The 20,002-nt window shown below is 40.7% G+C and overlaps 1 protein-coding gene across 4 annotated transcripts in view; it reads left to right on the forward strand.

The window, feature by feature from the left end:
* Window positions 1-3,649, forward strand: part of srek1 (splicing regulatory glutamine/lysine-rich protein 1) — a 65,920-nt gene extending 62,271 nt beyond the window's left edge. For all 4 annotated transcript variants that reach the window (XM_078562748.1, XM_078562740.1, XM_078562732.1 and 1 more), the window contains one exon: window positions 921-3,649. In XM_078562748.1, the coding sequence (XP_078418874.1) occupies window positions 921-1,187 (267 nt within the window). In that variant the 3' untranslated portion in view covers window positions 1,188-3,649. The remainder of the gene's footprint in view (window positions 1-920) is intronic.
* Window positions 3,650-20,002: the final 16,353 nt, after the last annotated feature.

Here is a 20,002-nt window from a genome sequence, read left to right on the forward strand (position 1 = left end):
TGATAAATTTTCTCCATTCATGAAACTACTTTTAATACCATGGGTGTGAATAACCAAACTGGCCAGGTAATTCCCACTGGAACAGAATACTAAAATGAGTGACATTCCCAAGACACTGCCATGTTCTTAGTAGTTGGCATGTAGTGTTATTGGTAGATCCCTGAGAGCAGGCCATCTGCCACCTCTGTCGGCCACAGGTACTGCAATGTGCACGGAAATTGGGGAGAAAATAGAGAAATTGATAGTATCATAAAAAATTTATGAAGCAATGCCTATTTGAACTTGCATATACTGACTTTAAACAAGCCTTTTTTTTTAGTTTGCTTCCATAAATTGTAAATCAGGATTTGACCAACAGCGAGTTTGAATGGTGGTGGATCACCAAAACAGGAGCTAAGGAGTTTAAAGAAAAAACTATCTACCTGTAACTGTATGTCAAGTTACATAGATTCTTGGGCCACTGTTCAGTGATCGACCCTCCAGTGAGGTTCTGGTGCAGGCCCACGCTATGTTCATTTGGATGACTGACTTGAAGGCATTTGGCATCATTGCTCAATAATGAGAACTAGTGGGTATAAAGGAGTGGCTTATGGAGAGACTCAACTTCATACAATCATTGTGTTGATGAGCTCTGTTTACATCTGTGTCAACTATTCTAAAGTAGTTGTGATGGAACCATCGTTGGATTTTTACAGAATAGAAGGAGACCATTCAACCCAGTAAAAGCAATGGAATTTCACTGGATAGTGAAAGAGCTGTCCAATTTGTTCTATGTCTACCCTTTTGAACTTAAATATAAGTCATACTTTTTTTTAAGTAAATATCATGTTATGATAGCGTATGCAAACTTACTTTATTTAGATTACTATTATCAGTCATGTTTTTTGTGGGGTTTTTAATGGATATTTATTATTTTTCAGATTGAAGGTGACTGCAATAATGAAGAAGCGTGTAATAATGGTAAAAACAAAGAAAACACTGAAACCAGTAGTGAAGTCTTGGTCAATGTTAAAGAAAATGGTGACCATAACGTAGTTCACCAAAACACAGAAGAAGAAGAAAAGTCTGAAAATACCCCTTTAGTTAATGCTGAAGAGGAAAACGGAGAAAAAACAGACACATTATCTACAGACTTAAATGATATGCAGAACAAGTCTGTACCTTCAGCTGAGGTAGAATGTCCTTAGCAGTTTGACCTCATTATACATCTGTGTGGCATTATCTTTGATGGATCCCACAATTGGGTGCTGCATCAATCTTTTAAAGCTGATGATGGAAGAAATCTGTAATGAAAAACTTAACTGCGTTCGTGCATGAACCAGTGAGCGTAGAATGAATGAATGGATGGATGAGTAATGTCACTCAGACTGAAAATGACAAAGTAGTGCCTTTGTCATAAAAGGATTTGTAAATATATGTACTACTTTGTTTAAACTCTCACAAAACACACATTTGCCTTCACAGAATGTTGTTAAGTCTGTAAGATGCCAGTACATTATTTTGCTAGTATTGTTAATGAGGGGAGGGAACAGTGTCATACTTAAATAACAATTTCTTCATCTAGAGTTTTTTCACTCCTTGCAGTTGTAGACTTGGCCATTTGCAGATGTATTGATACAGACAGATGAAATATAGAAAAATACACAGTTGGACAGAATGAGATTTTATTGCAGAGTGCAAGTTTTCCAGGAGAAATAAAATTAATGATTCCAAACTCTGAATTTTTCTATTTGTACGATATAGCATTGGCAAATAAATGAAATCAAGCTCTCTTATGTATATGCATCACAGATAGGAAGAGGTTTGTGATTTGATAAGTAACGATGTTACAGTGGTACCAGTGCTTTCACTGAAATTATAGAGTTACTATTCAATTTATTCACGATGGCTTTTTAATTATTTTAGAAGATCGGCTTATTTGCTTTGATTTAAGATGTTAAGATTTAACAGTATGAATCAGATCCTAGTGTTGCTATAAATCACTTTATTACTGAAAGCTTTAAACTATGGTCATGTTTGTTGTTATTTCTGTCTGTGGGCTGTCATGCACTGGAATCTTACTGATTACAGATAAACTAATGAGTTTGTGAACAAAGATACCAAAACTAGACGTGAGGATGTGACTCATTATTAGCTGAGCAGACAGAGCTCCTGCAATGACTTTAGTGAGGTAAATGCATCACTTAGTGATGCCAAGCTATAATGATCTGGAAGATCCAATATCAGTCTATGCTGAATTAGCTGAAATGGCGGTTGGGTTTGATAGCTTCTAAGCTGTGGAATAGGAAGGGGAACAAGCAGGCAGAGCTTCTAGTTTTAAATACTATCAGTGCTCCTTGCAAAAAATTGAGCAGGTGCAAATAGTAAATGAGGATAAGATTCAACTTGGCTGCTTATAAGCCTACAACTGCTGACACTCATGGAAGCTCATGCGTAAGGATTGGCTACAACAAGTAGAGAGGCTACATGAGTCAGAGTACTGGAGGACTCTTGGTGTCCGAACCATACCTTGTATGACCCACCACGTTAAGAAGAGCGATAAAAATTGAACAGATAAAAGAAGCAGTGGTGTAATCTAATTCTACATTTTAACCCAATATATTTAACAAAGCAATATAGTGTTGTAGTATAGCAAGAAAGCATTATCTCAACCTCTGAATTTTTAGACAAAAGCACTGTAACATAGTGAAAAACATTTATATATAGTTAATGGAACACTCCCTGAAAATATTACTCGCTCTTCTATTTCATTAATTCTGTAATTTTCAGTGGCAGTTGACTGTTTTGTCCTAATAATAGGGGGGTGGGGGGTGGGGGAAGATCAAGCTTGCCCTATTTCATGGCCCAGTACAGTGCAACTGATAACAAACAATCTGCTTTGAGGCCATAATTTGTCTAGATCATAATAATGTTATTCTAAACTATTGCTGGATTTATTTGACTGAGTAGGAATCTGTTAACATCTTTTCCATACATGACTGCTTTCCTGCCAAAGAAAATGGAGATTTGAACTCTTATTTCAGAAACTAAGACCTATAATTGAGTCCAAGTACTGTACCATGATATACTATACTTATCAATACAAGAATTAGTCTCGTTAAACTTAACACACTACCATTCATAGTCCAAATAACCTTTTCCTCTCACTCCTACAGAATGCCACAGGGCACATTATTTCTTTGTTGATCTAACAATACAGAAGTTAATAATGTCTGTTTTCTTTTGCTAATGGTTCATGTCTGTTAAATAAGCTCCAATTATTGCATACTGCTTACATTTTGAAGGTGCATTGTGTTAGGAGGGTGAGGTATTTACTGACATTTTGGAATATTTAGCACGTGTAAGGCTCTGAAAGTCTGCAAAGATGCTATTTGTACATTGTGTTAAACTGTGAAGTGCAATTTTCTATTAAAAGTTTATAGTACAAGAAGAACCATAATACAAAACTTGCAAATTGGCTAGTTGCTAATTACAGTCTATTTCAGAAAATGCAACTGAATTCATCTTTGTGGCACTAAAGATTGTTGTGTGATACCCAGTTTACAAATAGTCACGGATTGCTGTGATTATTTAGTCCAACTGTTCCCTTTTAATTGTTATAAAATTAATAACTATAGTTAAACTATTAATAAAAGGACAATTGGTTGAACAGCTCTTGTTTTCCCTCTTACAACATGGCTTAACTTGATTACTGTGCTTGTAATGTCTTTGGAATCATGTTCTCTAATGATATTGGTTAAGGAAATATCTTTTGGGAAAGATGGGAACTGTGACAGAAACAAAGCATTATTGTCTAATGGTTTATTTCTTGAATTATTTATTTCTGATCAGACAAAATTAAGCTTGATTACTGTTAGTGATTGCTGCAAACTGTAGAGGATATATACATATATATGTGTGTATATATATAGAGCGGTCTCCTCCACATTGGAGAGACCAAACATAAACTGGGCGACCGCTTTGCAGAACACCTGCGGTCTGTCTGCAAGAAAGACCCAAACCTCCCTGTCGCTTGCCATTTTAACACTCCACCCTGCTCTCTTGCCCACATGTCTGTCCTTGGCTTGCTGCATTGTTCCAGTGAAGCCCAACACAAACTGGAGGAACAGCACCTCATCTTCCGACTAGGCACTTTACAGCCTTCCGGACTGAATATTGAATTCAACAACTTTAGATCTTGAACTCCCTCCCCCATCCCCACCCCCTTTCCGTTTCTTCCCCCTCCCTTTTGTTTTTTCCAATAATTTATATAGATTTTTCTTTTCCCACCTATTTCCATTATTTTTAAATCTATACTTGTAATGCCCTGTCAGTCTTTCCACCCCACCCCCACTAAAGCTGTACCTTGAGTGTCCTGCCATCCATTCTTAATTAGCACATTCTCTTAGATAATATCACCACCTTTAACACATCTTCGTTCCTTTGTCTGTGACATCTTTTGATTATCTGCTCCTATCACTGCTTGCTTGTCCCTACTACCACCCCACCTTAAACCAGCTTATATTTCACCCCTCTCCTAACTTTACTCAGTTCTGCTGAAGGGTCATGAGGACTCGAAACGTCAACTCTTTTCTCCGCTGATGCTGCCAGACCTGCTGAGTTTTTCCAGGTAATTCTGTTTTTGTTTTATACATATATATGGTTGTGTGTATGTGTATATATTAAATTATTGTTACAGCCAGGTGAAAAGGGGTTGAAGGACTCCCCTCTTTTCCCTTTCCTCATTTGACCACAACAGGGTTTTTGTTTTTGGACAAAAAGGTTATACTTACCAATTCACTGTACTTAACTGTTTACATGACTGTGATTATAAAGTGCCAGTCAGACAGGTTTTCTTGGGTTTAAAAAAGTAAGGGGTTAGCTAAAACCATAAAAATATTTCCACAAAAGTGTGGAAACCACACATGCATATACGGAGTAAAGGAGGATAAATTTGGCCAAATGGGAGTTCATAAAGAGATAAACGAAGTTCACTGTTTGTAGCTTGCTGTCTTGTCCGGCTACAAATAGGATCTGAGAGCCTTGATTTCGGTGATGAGATGGGTTTAAAGTTGTTGCTGGTGTTTTCTTCTCTGGAGACACTACTGTAAAATAGAAGTCTTTCTTTAAAAACTCTGTCTACTGCAGCAATGAAGACACAATCAAACTTAGTAGACAGAGCTCAGTCTTTAGATGGAGAAAGAGCAGGAGACTTTCTTTCACTCAGCTCAACTGCTGATGTTCAGCCGCAAGCAGATGCTTCAAACATGCAAAAACCTTGGCTGGTCACATGACTTCTCTCCAACTGCCAGTATTTTTAAAAAAAACTATATTTTCCAATGTTAACTTGATTAGCTTGTTTGGAGAGCTGTCTCAGAAAAAATTATGCCCTTTGTCCAAGCAATTAACCTTTGGTTCATTTTTCATTGTTGAATATTGTGGATTCCTCCATAGATATCTTTGATAAGGCAGGAAGAGGGTCGGGTCGTTTACAAAATCCCCAGGGAAACTATTGTCTGTGTTGGAATTTGTAGACTTGTCTTTGATGTAATAATGTGATTAGATTCCATATTCCTGTAGACTTGAAATCACTTTAGTCTGCCTCAAAATCTTTTTTAAAAGTCTAACATTTGACACAAGCATATCTTCATAACTATATATATATATATATATATCTCATGCATATATACACACATACATATATCTCATTGCTTGTTTGGCTATGCCTCTGGAAATCAAATTTAAAAAAATATTGAGCAGAAAGTAAGAAGAGAAATGAGATGTAAAGGAGTAGTGAGAGAAGAGGGTTGGGAAAAGTAATATTTGTAGGAGTCAGGAGTTCCTTTTATATAATATCTTTAACACAGAGAATATCCTAAGGTAGAAGTGTCAAGGGAAATAAAATGGATGCCAAGTCAAAGGAGATGATATAGGGAAGGGTGACCAAAAGCTTGGTTGAGCTGATAAGCTTTAAGGATGGTCTTAAAGGAGAAAAAAACAGTAAAGATTGGAAGTGAATAAAGGGGAATTCCAGTAGCATAGAGCCTATGAGGTTGAAGGCCTTGTTCTTAATGGTGCAACATATTGAGGTGCTGAAAGACAGGACTCCGAGGAATGGAGAGTTTGTGGGTGAGGTATGTTGCACTGGAGATCAGCGGTGTGACGGGGAGGTAAATTTAGGTGCATGAGAGCAGATGAGCAGGACAGTGCAGAATAGGATATATGCAACAAGGCTTTGGCCCAGCTGAAGTTTACAAAGAGAGGGGGATAAGCACATGTCAGTATTCAATGGTCAAATTGATTGGATAGGTAAGAATTGAAGAGCCCTTAGATGTGGTGATGTTGTCATCAGGCTGCAGAGAATTCATGGAGGGATAACGCACCACCATCACAGAATATTGTTGGTGATTTTGAATAGAGCTGCTGATGGAAATATTTTCTTGTGTAATTTAAACCTGAGTTGCCAAAGAGATGAGCATGCTCCAGTGATGAGACAGCACCCATCGAGCATTGGAGAGGAGGAAGAGATTGGAAATAACATGGTCATTTTTGTGAACAATAGGGTAAAAGGTGGGTCTTTTGAGGAGAGATGGGGTGACAATGGTGGTTTGGAAAGGTATATAATCATCTGATGTCCTCTTGAATGCCTTGATTAAACTTGTTTCCGCCACACTTCTAGGCAGTGCATTCCAGACCCAAACCACTCGTGTGAAAAAGTTTTTCTCACTTCACATGCTTCTTTTGCAAATCACTTTAAATCTGTGCCCTCTTGTCCTTGTTCCTTTACGAGTGGGAACAGCGCCTCCCTATCTGTGCAGCCCCCTCATGATTTTGAACATCTCTATCGAATCTCCTCTCAATCTTCTGTCCAAGGAGAACAGTCCCAACTTCTCTGATCTATCCTCATAGCTGAAGTTTCTCATCCTTGGAACCATTCTTGTAAACTTCTGCACTCTCTCCAATCTGTTCACATCCTTCCTATAAGTGTGGCGCCCAGAACTGTACACAGTACTCCAGCTGAGGTCCTAATTTAAATTCAGCATAACCCCCCCTGCTCTTGTACTCTATGCTCCTATTAATAAAGCCCAGGATACTATATGCTTTATTAACTGCTCTCTCCACCTGTCCTGCCAGCTTCAATGAACTATGCACATATATACCCAGGTCTTTCTGCTACTGCACCCCTTATTTTATATTGTCTGTCCATGTTCTTCCTACCAAATTGCATCACCTCACACTTCTCTGCAATGAACTTCATCTGCTGCCTATCTGCCCACTCCATCAATTTGTCTGTGTCCTCTTGAAGTTCCACACCATCCTCCTCACAGTTCTCATCCACAAACTTTGAAATTGTCCCCTGGACAGCAAGATCTAGATCGTTAATATATATATCAGGAAAACAAGGATCCCAATACCGACCCCTGGGGAACTCCACTACAAACCTTCCTCCAGCCTGAAAAATATCCATTGACTATACCTCTCTGATTACCAATTTTTCAGTCAATTTTGTATCCATGTTGCTATTTTCCCTTTTATTCCATGAGCAATAACTTTTCTTACAGGTCTGTTGTGTGGCACTGTCTCAAATGGCTTTTGAAAGTCCATGTACACCACATCAACAGTATTACCCACATCGACCTTTTTTGTTACCGCTTCAAAATACTCCAAGTTAGTTAAACACTATGTCCCCTTTAGAAATCCATGCTGGCTCTTCCTTAACCCATATTTTTCCATGTGATTATTAATTCAATCCTGAATAATTGTTTCTAGAATCTCGTCCACCACTCAAGGTAAACTGACTGGTCTGTAATTGCTGGGCTTACCTTTACAACCTATTTTGAACAAGGGCGTAATGTTTGCATTCTCCAGTCCTCTGGCATCACCCCTGAGTTTAGGGAAGATTGGGGAGATTTTGGCCAGTGCTCCTGCAATTTCTACTCACTTCCTTCAATATCCTTGAATGCATCTCATCTGGTCCCGGTGCCTTGTCAACTTTTAAGTATTGACAGTCTATTCAACCCTTTCTCCTTATCAATTTTGAGCCCTTCTAGTGAGAGTTTCCTTGTCTGTCACCATGACCTGGGTAGCATCTACCTGGTTGGTAACGACGGATGCAAAGTATTCATTTAATACTTCAGCCATGGCCCCTTCATCCATGTATAAATTCCCTTGTAGGTCCCTAATTGGCCCTACTCCTCCTTTTACCACCCTTTTACTATTAATATGTCTATAGAAGACTTTGGGATGCCTCTACGTTGGCTGTCACTCTTTTCTCATAATTTTTTTTTGCTTCTTTAATTTGTTTTTTTCACCTCCCCTCTGAACCTTTCTGAATTCCTCTTGGTTCTCAATTGATTTTCTACCTGACACCTGTCACACTTTTTCTTCTTTTATCTTAATTTCTATCTCCTTTTTCATCCAGGGAGCTCTGGATTTGTTTGCCCTACCTTTCCCTTTCGATGGAATATACATTGACTGTGCCCAAACCAGTTCTGTTTTGAAGGTAGCCCATTGTTCAGCTCCAGTTTCTCCTGCCAATCTTTTGTTCCAGTCTATCTGACCCAGCTCTGTTCTGGCCCCATCGAAGTCGGCTCTTGTCCAGTTAATTATTCTCACTCTGGATTGCCTATCGTCCTTTTCTATAATCATCCTAAAACATAATACAATGATGACTGTCTCCTCAATGTTCCCACACTGACACTTGATCTACTTGGCCCAACTCATTTTCAAGAACCAAGTCCAACAGTGTCTTTTCTTGTTGGATTGGACACATTCTGCTGTGGAAAATGCTGAATGCAACCTAGGAACTTTTGCCCCTCTCTGCCCTTTACACTACCACTGTCCCAGTCTACATTCGGGTAATTACAGTCCCCCATTATAACTACTCTATAATGCCTGCATCTCTCTGCAGATTTGTTCTTCTACGTCCTTTTCACTATTTAGCGGTCTGTAGACTACACCAAGCAATGTAATTGCACCCTTTTTCTTCCCCAGCTCTAGCCCAATTGATTCTGTCCTTGAACCCTCTGGGACATCCTCTTTCTCCAGCACCGCAAAGCTCTGTTGAGCCTGCTCTGCAATTTAATATAGTCATGGCTGATCTTGGACTTGAACTCTTATCTTGCCCACTCCCCTTATCCCTCAGTTACCTGAGAGATCTAAAATCTGTCTGTTCCAGTCTTTAAGCACTCCCTCAGTACCGACCCTGCAAAGTGCAGCGCTCCCTCAGAACAAAGAGCAGGTGAGCATGGACTTCATTTAAAACAGAGTGGGGAGACCTCATTTAAAAAGAGCACGGAGAGCAGCTGATTGAGTTGGATTGGTGAGCATTTCTGGAATTTAGATTAAAATTAAGGTCAATAGCGTTTCGATCCCTGGTCTTTATTTTCTCTTTCTTAAAAATAGCTTGTTAAGTATAAGATCAATACTGGTGTAAATAATTAATTTCAATAAGGTGTAAAGAGCCGGGATACTAGAGTAATTCATTAATAAATTAAATAAAATAAGATAGCGATGGCAGGACGGGCGATGTGTTGCTGCGGCATGTGGAAGCTGCTGGATACCAAGGTGATCCAGAGCAAACACATCTGTAGTAAGTGTTTACAGCTTAAGGAACTGGAGTCCGAGCTACAGACATTGCACCACATCAGGGAGGGGTAAGTTACCCGGACACTTTACTCCAGGAGGCGGTCACACCCCAGATGTTAGATAATTCGAATTTGGTCTGTGATCAGGGACAGGAGGGTGTGACTCCAGGTGAGGCAGGTATGGGGAACCAGGGGGTAGTGTTCAAGGAGCCTCAGCCTCTGAAATTGTCCAACAGTTACAAGGTTCTTGCAAGCCATGTGGACGACAGCAGAAACTGCAGGGAGGATGAACGAAGTGACCACGGCACCATGGTCAAGGAGCCATTCAAGTGGGGGGACAGTATAATTAGGCAAATAGATACTGTTCTCTGCAGCCATGAGCATGAGTCCTGAAGGCTGTGTTGGCTGCCTGGTGCCAGGGTTAAAGACATCTCAGGACTGGAATCCAGTTGTAGTCGTCCACGTTGGTACCAACAACGTTGATAGGACTAGAAAGGAGGTTCTGCTGAAAGAATTTGAACAGCTCGGAGCTAAATTTAAAAAGCAGAACCTCCAATCTTGGGATTCCTATCTGAACCACGAGCAAATTGGCATAGGGTAAATAAAGTCGAGTTAAATGCGTGGCTCAGAGATTGGTGTAGGAGGAATGGGTTTCAGTTCATGGGGCATTGGCGTCAGTACTATGGTAGAAGGGAGCTGTTCCAGTGGGACAGGCTTCACTTGAACTGTGCTGCGACCAATGTCCTGGCAAATTGAATAACTAGGGCTGTAGAGAGGGCTTCAAACTAAATAGAGGGGGAGTGTTCTGGAGAGAGGATAAGTAGACTTACAAAGCAAAAAGATATGGTGGCATTGCAGGGCAGCTATGTAGGTAATGATACCCAGAGTGTGACAGGAAGGGACAGAGTGTACAAACATTAAAAAAACATCAGCAAATAGGGTCAAAGGGGGAAAAAATGGTAAAAAGGCAAAATTAATGGCTCTTTACTTAAATGCACATAGTATTCAGAACAAAATAAATGAATTAACGGCACAAATAGAGGTTAATGGGTATGATCTTATAGCCATTATGGAGACATGGTTACAAGGAGATCAAAGCTGGGAACTAAATATTCAGAGGTATGTGACTTCGAAAAGACAGGCAGGAAGGAAAGGGTGGTGGGGTAACTTTGTTAGTACGAGATGGAATAAGTATGGTAGCAAGAAATGGTCTTGGATCAGAAGGTATGGAATCCACATAGGTGGAGGTAAGAAATAACAAGGGGAAGAAAACACTGGTGGGAGTAATCTATAGGCCCCCTAACAGTAGCTATACTGTCGGACCGAGAAATCAGGAAATAATGAAGTCATGTAAAAAAGGTAATATATTAATCATGGGTGACTTTAATCTCCATGTAGATTGGGAAAATCAAATTGGCAGAGGTAGCATTCAGCAAGAATTCATTGACTGTATTCGGGACAGTTTCTGAGAACAATATGTTGTGGATCCAATCAGGGATCAGGCTATTTTGGATCTGATAATGTGTAATGAGGCAGGTTTAATAAATGATCTCAAAGTAAAAGATCCTCTAGGAAACAGTGACCATAATATGGTGGAATTTAGCATTCAGTTTGAGAGTGAGAAACTTAGTTCGGAAACAACTGTGCTAAACTTAAATAAGGGTAATTACAAAGGAATGAGGGCAGAGTTGGCTGGAGTGGACTGGGAAAGGAGTTTAGCAGAAAAGACTGTTGATGAACAATGGCAGACATTTAAGAAACTCACAACAAAGATATATCCCAGTGAGGAAGAAGGATTGTAGGAAGGGGATAAACCAACCATGGTTTACCAAGGAAGTTCAGAATAGTATCAAAGTGAAAGAAAAAACATACAATGTGGCAAAGATCAGTGGTAAGCCAGAGGATTGGGAAAGTTTTAAAAGCCAACAGAAGATGACCAAAAAAATATGGAGGGAGAAAATAAACTTTGAGGGTAAACTAGCACAAGCAATATAAAAATGGACAGTAAGAGCTTCTTTAAATATATAAAAAGGTAGAGAGAAGCCAAAGTCAATATATGCCCTTTAGAGAATGAGGCTGGGGAAATAATAATGGGGAACCAGGAAATGGCAAGACACTAATAGTATACCAAAAATACTAAATAATCATGGGGCAAAAAGGGGGTGGGGGGGGGGGGGGTGGTGGAAATAAATATAATAACTATTACTAGAGATAAAGTACTAGGGAAACTAATGGGGCTAAAGGCCGATTAGTCACCTGGACCTGATGGGTTGCATCCTAGGATAATAAAGGAAATAGCTACAGAGATAGTGGATGCACTGGTAGTAATCTTCCAAGAATCCTTAAGATTCTGGAAAAGTCCCAGAGGATTGGAAAACTGCCAATGTAACACCCTTATTCAAAAAGAGAGGGAGACAAAAAACAGGTAACTATAGGCCAGTTAGTTTAACATCTGTCATTGGGAAAATGTTGGAGTCTATTATGAAGGATGTAACAGCAGAACATTTAGAAATGCATAATATAATCAAGCAGAGTCAGCATAGCTTCATGAAGTAGAAATCATGCCTGACAAATTTATTAGAATTCTTTGAGGAGGTAACAAGTAGGATAGATAATGGGGAACCAGTAGATGAAATGTATTTGGATTTCCAAAATGCATTTGAAAAGGCTACTCAATAAGAACCCACGGTGTTGGGGTAGTATATTAGCATGGATAGAGGATTGGCTAACTAATAGAAGACAGAGAGTTGGGATACGGAGGGTGGGGGGCGGGGGGAGGCATTTTGAGGATGGCAACCTGTAACTAGAGGAATCAGTGCTTGGGCCACAATTATTTACAATATATATTAATGACTTGGATGAGGGAAGTGAATGTACTATCACCAAGTTTGCAGATGACACAAAAGTTGGTAGGAAGGGAAGTAGTTAGGATGACACAGAGTCTACAGAGGGATATAGACAAGTTAAGTGAGTGGGCAAAAACGTGGCAGATGGAATATAATGTCGGAAAATGTGAGGTTATGCACTTTGGCAGGAAGAATAGAGGAACTGAATATTATTTAAATGGAGAAAGCTGCAGCACAGAGGGATTTGGGGATCCTCGTGCAAGAATCCCAAAAAGTTAGTATACAAGTTCAGCAGGTAATAGGGAAGGCAAATAGCATCTTGGCCTTTATTTCAAAGGGAATGGAGTAGAAAAATAGGCAAGTCTTGCTAAAACTATGCAAGGCACTAGTTAGACCACACCTAGAATTCTGTGAACAGTTTTGGTCCCTTTATCTAAGGAAAGATATATTGGCATTGGAAGCAGTCCAGAGAAGGTTCACTAGGTTGATCCCAGAGATGGAGGGATTTTCTTATGAGGAGAGGTTGAGTAGATTGGGCCTGTACTCATTGGGGTTTAGAAGAATGAGAGGCGACCTTATTGAAACACATAAGATTCTTAAGGGGCCTGACAGGGTAGATGCTGAGAGATTGTTTCTCCTTGGGGGAGAGTCTAGGACCAGAGGGCATAAGCTCAGAGTAAGGGGGGTGCCCATTTAAAACAGAGATGAGGAGGAATTTCTTCTCTCAGAAGGTAGTTAATCTGTGGAATTCTTTACCACAGAAGGCTGTAGAGGCTGGGTCGTTAAGTATATTCAAGGCTGAGATAGATTTTTAATCGGTAAGGGAATAAAGGGCTATGTGGAAAAGGCAGGAAAGTGGAGTTGAGGATTATCAGATCAGCCATGATCTCATTGAATGGCGGAGCAGACTCAATGGGCCGAATGGGCCTACTTCTGCTCCAATGTCTTATGGTCTTAAAAGTGGAGCATACACAACCTCATGGAGTAGAGAATTCCAACCCTTTGAGTGAAGAAATTCTCATCTCAGTCCTGAATGTTCAATCCCTTAACCTGAGATTGTGCCCCTGTGTTCTAGGTTCCCCAGCCAGCAGAAACAACCTCTGTGTCTACCCTGTCAAGTCCCTTCAGAATCTTGTACGTTTCAATTAGATTGTCTCATTCTTCTAAACTCCAGGGAACATAGGTCCTATTTACTCTCAATATAGGACAACCCTCTCATCCCAGGGACCAATCTAGTGAGCCTACTGTCTCCAATGCAGGCATCTCCTTAAATATGGAGACCAAAACTGCACACTACTCCAGGCATGGTCTCACCAAAGCCCTGTACAATAGTAGTAAGACTTCCTTATTTTTGGACCCCAAGCCCCTTGCAATAAAGGAGCAGGTGAAAATCGATGCAGAGCGAGTTGGCAGCACCTTGAAGAGTGGGCTAAAGGAGGACCCAGTGGCAGGCAGCAGCACCCAGAAGAGCTATCCAGTCCAGTCCAGTTTGTGGCTCCAGAGCAGAGCAGCTGCGTTTTAAGAGAAATCAAAGTGTGACATCAAAAGAAAACAGGTGTGATTGGTTGGTGAATATTTTGCTCATTTATCTTCAAATGTAGGTATGTGAAGAGAAAAAGATTGGTGAAGACAAATGCAGGTCCCTTACAGTCTGAAACAGGGGAATTTATAATGGGGAACAAAGAAATGGCTGACCAACTAAATGCATACTTTGGTTCTGTCTTCACAAAGGAGGACACTAATAACAAACCAGACATGTTGGGGAACACAGGGTTTAGTGAGAGGGAGGAACTGAAAGAAATCAGTATTAGTAGGGAAATGGTGTTGGAGAAATTGATGGGATTGAAGGCCAATAAATCCCCAGGGCCTGATAATCTACATCCCAGAATACTTAAGGAAGTGGCCCTAGAAATAGTGGGTGCATTGGTGGTCATCTTCCGAGATTCTATAGACTCTGGAAGAGTTCCTACAGATTGGAGGGTAGCTAATGTAACCCCACTATTTAAAAAGGGAGGCAGGGAGAAAACAGGGAATTATAGACCAGTCAGCCTGACGTCGGTAGTGGGGAAAATTCTCAAATCCATTATAAAAGATTTAATAGCTGAGCACATGGAAAATAGTGGCAGAATCGGACAGAGTCAGCATGGATTTATAAAAGGGAAATCATGCTTGACAAATCTACTGGAATATTTCGGGAATGTAACTAGTATAGTTGATGAGGGGGAGCCAGTGGATGTGGTTTATATGGACTTTCAGAAGGCTTTCGACAAAGTCCCACATAAGAGATTAGCGTGCAAAATTAAAGCACATGGGATTGGGGCTAGTGTATTCAGATGGATAGAAAACTGGTTGGCAGACAGGAAACAAAGAGTAGGAATAAACAGGTCTTTTTTCGAATGGCAGGCAGTGACTAGTGGGGTACCGCAGGGATCAGTGCTGGGACACCAGCTATTCACAATATATATTAATGATTTAGATGAGGGAATTAAATGTAATATCTCCAAATTTGCAGATGACACAAAGCTGGGTGGGAGGGTGAGCTGTGAGGAGGATGCAGAGATGCTTCAGTGTGATTTGGACAAACTAAGTGAGTGGGCAAATGCATGGCAGATGCAGTATAATGTGATAAATGTGAAGTTATCCATTTTGGTAGCAAAAACAGGAAGGCAGATTATTATCTGAATGGCTTTAAATTGAGAGAGGGGAATGTGCAACGAGACCTAGGTGTCCTCGTACACCAATCGCTGAAGGTAAGCATGCAGGTGCAGCAGGCGGTAAAGTAGGCAAATGGTATGTTGGTCTTCGTAGCCAGAGGATTTGAGTACAGGAACAGGGATGTCTTGCTGCAATTGTACGGGGCCTTGATGAGACCACACCTGGAATATTGTGTACAGTTTTGGTCTCCCTATCTGAGGAAGGATGTATTTGCTATAGAGGGAGTGCAGCGAAGGTTTACCCAACTGATTCCTGGGATGGCGGGACTGGCATATGAGGAGAGATTAAGTCGATTAGGATTATATTCGCTGGAGTTCAGAAGAATGAGGGGGAATCTCATAGAAACCTATAAAATTCTAACAGGATTAGACAGGGTAGATGCAGAAAGGATGTTCCCGATGGTGGGGGAATCCAGAACCAGGGGTCACAGTCTGAGGTTATGGGGTAGACCATTTAGGACTGAGATTAGGAGAAATTTCTTCACCCAGAGAACGGTGAGCCTGTGGAATTCGCTACCACAGAAAGGAGTTGAGGCCAAAACATTATATGCTTTCAAGAAGGAGTTAGATGTAGCTCTTGGGGCAAAAGGAATCAAAGGGTATGGGGAGAAAGCTGGAGCACACTATTGAGTTGGATGATGAGCCATGATCATAATGAATGGCGGAGCAGGCTCGAAGGGCCGAATGGCCTACTCCTGCTCCTAGTTTCTATATTAAATCTTGTGTAATTTATTCATAATTGTAAGGTTTTATTAGTTGTAGTAAGGTTTACTAACGGTAGTTAAGGTTATTGGTTGTAGTAAGGTTTACTAGCAGTAGTTAAGGTTATTAGGAGTGGCAGTGTTTATTATTAAATTAAGAAAAGTTAATTAATTAACACAATAAAGATGGCAGGGCATGTGATGTGTTGCAACATCAGAATGTGGGATCTACTAGACAAAGATACGATCCAAGGCAAACTTATCCATAGTGTCTGCGGCTTGAGCTTCAGCTCAGCATCATTGAGCTGGAGGCTGAGCTGCAGACACCACGATGCTTCAGGGAGGGGGAATGTGTTTTTTTACCAGGAGGCAGTCACACCCCTTTAGGATAGGGTCTTCAGATTTGGTCAGTGGTCAAGGACAGGAGGGTGTGACTGCGAGTAAGGTAGGTGTGTGGACCCAGAAGGTATAAGTGGAGGAGCCTCAGCCTATGCGTTGGCCTACAGGTTCAAGGTACTTCCAACCTGTATGGATGAAAGTGGGGGCTGCAGGGTGGATGAGCGAATTGACCACGGTACCATTGTACTGGAGGCCATCCAAGGTCAGGGGCGGTGGGGGGTAATAGGTAGTAAATAGGTATGCCTTGCAAGTAGGGGAATGTATAGTCAGGGGGATGGACACAGTTCTCTGCTGCGAAGAATGAGAGTCCAGAAGGCTCTGTTGCCTGCCCAGTGCCAGGGATCGGGACATTTGCTCTGGGCTGAAGAAAAATTTGCAGTAGAAGGGGGAAGATCCAATGGTCGTGGCCCAACAATATAGGTACCAACAATATAGGCAGGACGAGGAAAGAGGTTCTGTTAAGGGAGCCCGAGCAGCTAGAGGCTTAATTAAGAAGCAGAACCTCAAAGATAATCTCTGAATTATTACCTGAGCCATGAACAAATTGGTGTAGGGTAGATAAGATTAGGAGTTGAATAAAGATTGGTGTGGGAGAAGCGGGTTTTGATTCATGGGGCCTCTGGCACCAGTACTGAGTAAAGTGGAAGCTGTACTGTTGGCACAGTCTTCACCTGAGCCATGCTGGGATCAATGTTCTGATGAGTTGTATAACTAAGGCGGTAGAGAGGGCTTTAAACTAAATAGTGGGGACTAGGTATCAAGTGTGGGGAGATGTGATCAATTAAAAAGATAAGACAAGGCAGGGTAGTAATAAGAGAAGCATGGCAGGAAGTGACAGAGCGTACAAGCTTAACAGTGTGCCAGCAGAATAGGTTAGAAATTTCAAAAAATGGGAAAAAGACAGAATGAAAGGCTCTGAATTTGAATGAAGGTCGCCTTTGAACAAAACAGATGAATTGGCAGCTCAAATACAAAATTATTTCTATGATCTAATAGCCATTTTAGAGACATGGCTACAAGGTGACAGGCTGGGATCTGAATATTCAAGGGTACATGGAATTTCAGAAGTGCAGGAAACCATGAAATGGTGGAGGGGTAGCTTTAGGTAAGGGTGACGTTTGTACAGTAGAGAAAGAGATGATCTTGGTTCTAAAGATCAAGATGTAGAATCAGTTTGAGAGAGAGAAACTTGAGACCCACACTAGTGTTCTGGAGTTAAACAAAGGTAACTACATAGGTATGAGGGCAGATTTGGCCCGAGTGGACTGGGCAGGAAGACTACAAGGTAGGACAGTGGCAGATATTTAAGGAGATATTCAATTCCTCCCAAGTGAAATATATCCTAATGAGGAAGAAAGATGGTAAGAGGGAGAAAAAGCATCCATGGATAAGCAAGGAAGTTAAAGATAACTTAAAGGCAAAAACTAAGGCATACCAAATTGCAAAGGTCAGTGGCAGGCTGGAAGATTGGGAAACTTTTAAAGATCAACAAAGGGTTACTAAAAAAATAATAAAAAGAGCAATGGTAAATTATGAAAGAAAACTAGCGCAAAATGTAAAAACATAGCAAAAGCTTCTACAAGTATATACAAGGAAAGAGAGTAGCTAAAGTGAATGTTGGTCCCTTGGAGGATGAGACTGGGGAGTTAATAGTGGGAAACGCAGAAATGGCAGAGACGCTTAATCAATATTTTGCCTCAGTTTTCACAGTGGAGGACACTAGTACCACCCCAATAGTAACACGTAGTGCAGAGGATATAGAGAAGGAGGAACTTAGAACAATCACCATCACTAGAGAAAAAGTACTGAGCAAACTATTGGGATTAAAGGGTGACAAGTCCCCAGGACCTGATGGCCTACATCCCAGGGTCTTAAAGGAAGTGGCAGCGGAGATAGTAGATGCATTGGCTATAATATTCCAAAATGCCCTGGATTCTGGAAAGGTTCCGGTGGATTGGAAAAATGCTAATATAATGCCCTTATTCAAAAAGAAGGGGGAGGCAGAAAGTAGGAAACTATAGACCAGTTAGTTTAACGTCTGTCATTGGGAAATTGTTAGAATCCATTATTAAGAAAGTAGTAATGAGGCATTTGGAAAATCAAAATGCAATCCATCAGAGTCAGCATGGTTTTATGAAGAGTAAATCGTGTTTGACTAATTTGCTAGAGTTCTTTGAAGATGTGACAAGCAAAGTTGATAATGGGGATCCTGTAGATGAAGTATATCTGGACTTCCAGAAGGCCTTTGATAAGGTGCCGCACAAAAGGTTAATACACAAGATAAGATCACACGGACTTAGGGGTAATATATTAGCTTGGATAGAGGATTGGCTAACCAACAGAGAGTCAGGATAAATGGGTCTTTTTCTGGATGGCAAGCTGTAACTAGTGGGGTGCCACAGGGTTCAGTCCTTGGGCCCCAACTATTTACAATCTATATTAATGACTTGGATTCAAGGATAGCAGGTACAATAGCTAAATTTGCAGATTACATCAAAATAGGTGGGAAAGTAAGTTGCAATGAAGAAATAAGAAATTTACAAATGGATATGGACAAGTTAGGTGAATGGGCCAAAATTTGGCAGATGGAATTTAACGTGGATAAGTGTAAGGTTATCCATTTTGGTTGGAAGAATAAAAAGGCGACTTATTATTTAAATGGAGAGAAACTTCAGAATGCTTCAGTGCAGAGGGAACTGGGTGTTCTCATGCATGAATCGCTGAAAGTTGGTATGCAGGTACAGCAGGTAATAAGGAAGGCAAATGGAATTTTGGCATTTATTGCTAAAGGAATAGAGTATAAAAATAGGGAAGTGTTGCAACTGTACAAGGCATTGGTGAGACCGCACCTGGAGTACTGTGCACAGTTTTGGTCCCCTTATTTCAGGAAGGATGTAGTTGCACTGGAGGTGGTTCAGAGGAGGTTCACTAGATTGATTCCAGAGATGCGGGGCTTGTCTTATGAGGAGAGATTGAGCAGTTTAGGCCTATACTCGCTAGAGTTTAGAAGGATGAGAGGAGGTCTAATTGAGGTATATAAGATGCCAAATGGGATAGACAAAGTAGACGTGGAGCGGATGTTTCCCCTTGTGGGGCATTCTAGAACGAGAGGCCATAGTTTTAGGCTAAGGGGTGGTAAATTTAAATCTGAGATGAGGAGGAATTACTTTTCTCAAAGGGAATTCACTACCTCAGAGTGCAGTAGATGCCGGGACACTGAATAAACTTGAGGAGATAGACAGATTTTTAATTAGTAATGGGTTGAAAGGTTATGGGGAGAGTGCGGGAAATTGGAGTTGAGGCCGAAATGAGATCAGCCATGATCGTAATGAATGGCGGGGCAGGCTCAAGGGGCTGAATTGCCTACTCCTGCTCCTATTCTTATGTTTATGTTCCTATGTTTAGAGATAAGAAATGGTAAAGGTAGGAAGTCACTTATGGAAATAGTTTATAGGCCCCCTAACAGTAACTGCACTGTAGGACAGAGTATACAGAAAGAAATAACAGGGACTTATGAGGAAAGTACGGCGATAATCATGGGTGAGTTTAATCTATGTATAGATTAGGCAAATCAGATTGGCGCAAAGATGACCCTGCAAGATGAGTTCATAGAGTACTTGTGGGACAATTTCTTAGAGCAGCACATGCTATAGCCAACTATTTTAAATCAGTTAATGTGTGATGAGACAGGATTAATTAATGACCTCATAGTAAAGAAAAAACATAAAATTCCGCAAAGATTAGTGACAGGTTAGAAGATTGAACAGAATATAAAA

The sequence above is a fragment of the Cetorhinus maximus genome, chromosome 2, assembly GCF_964194155.1.
Source record: "Cetorhinus maximus chromosome 2, sCetMax3.hap1.1, whole genome shotgun sequence".
Lineage (NCBI taxonomy): Eukaryota > Metazoa > Chordata > Chondrichthyes > Lamniformes > Cetorhinidae > Cetorhinus > Cetorhinus maximus.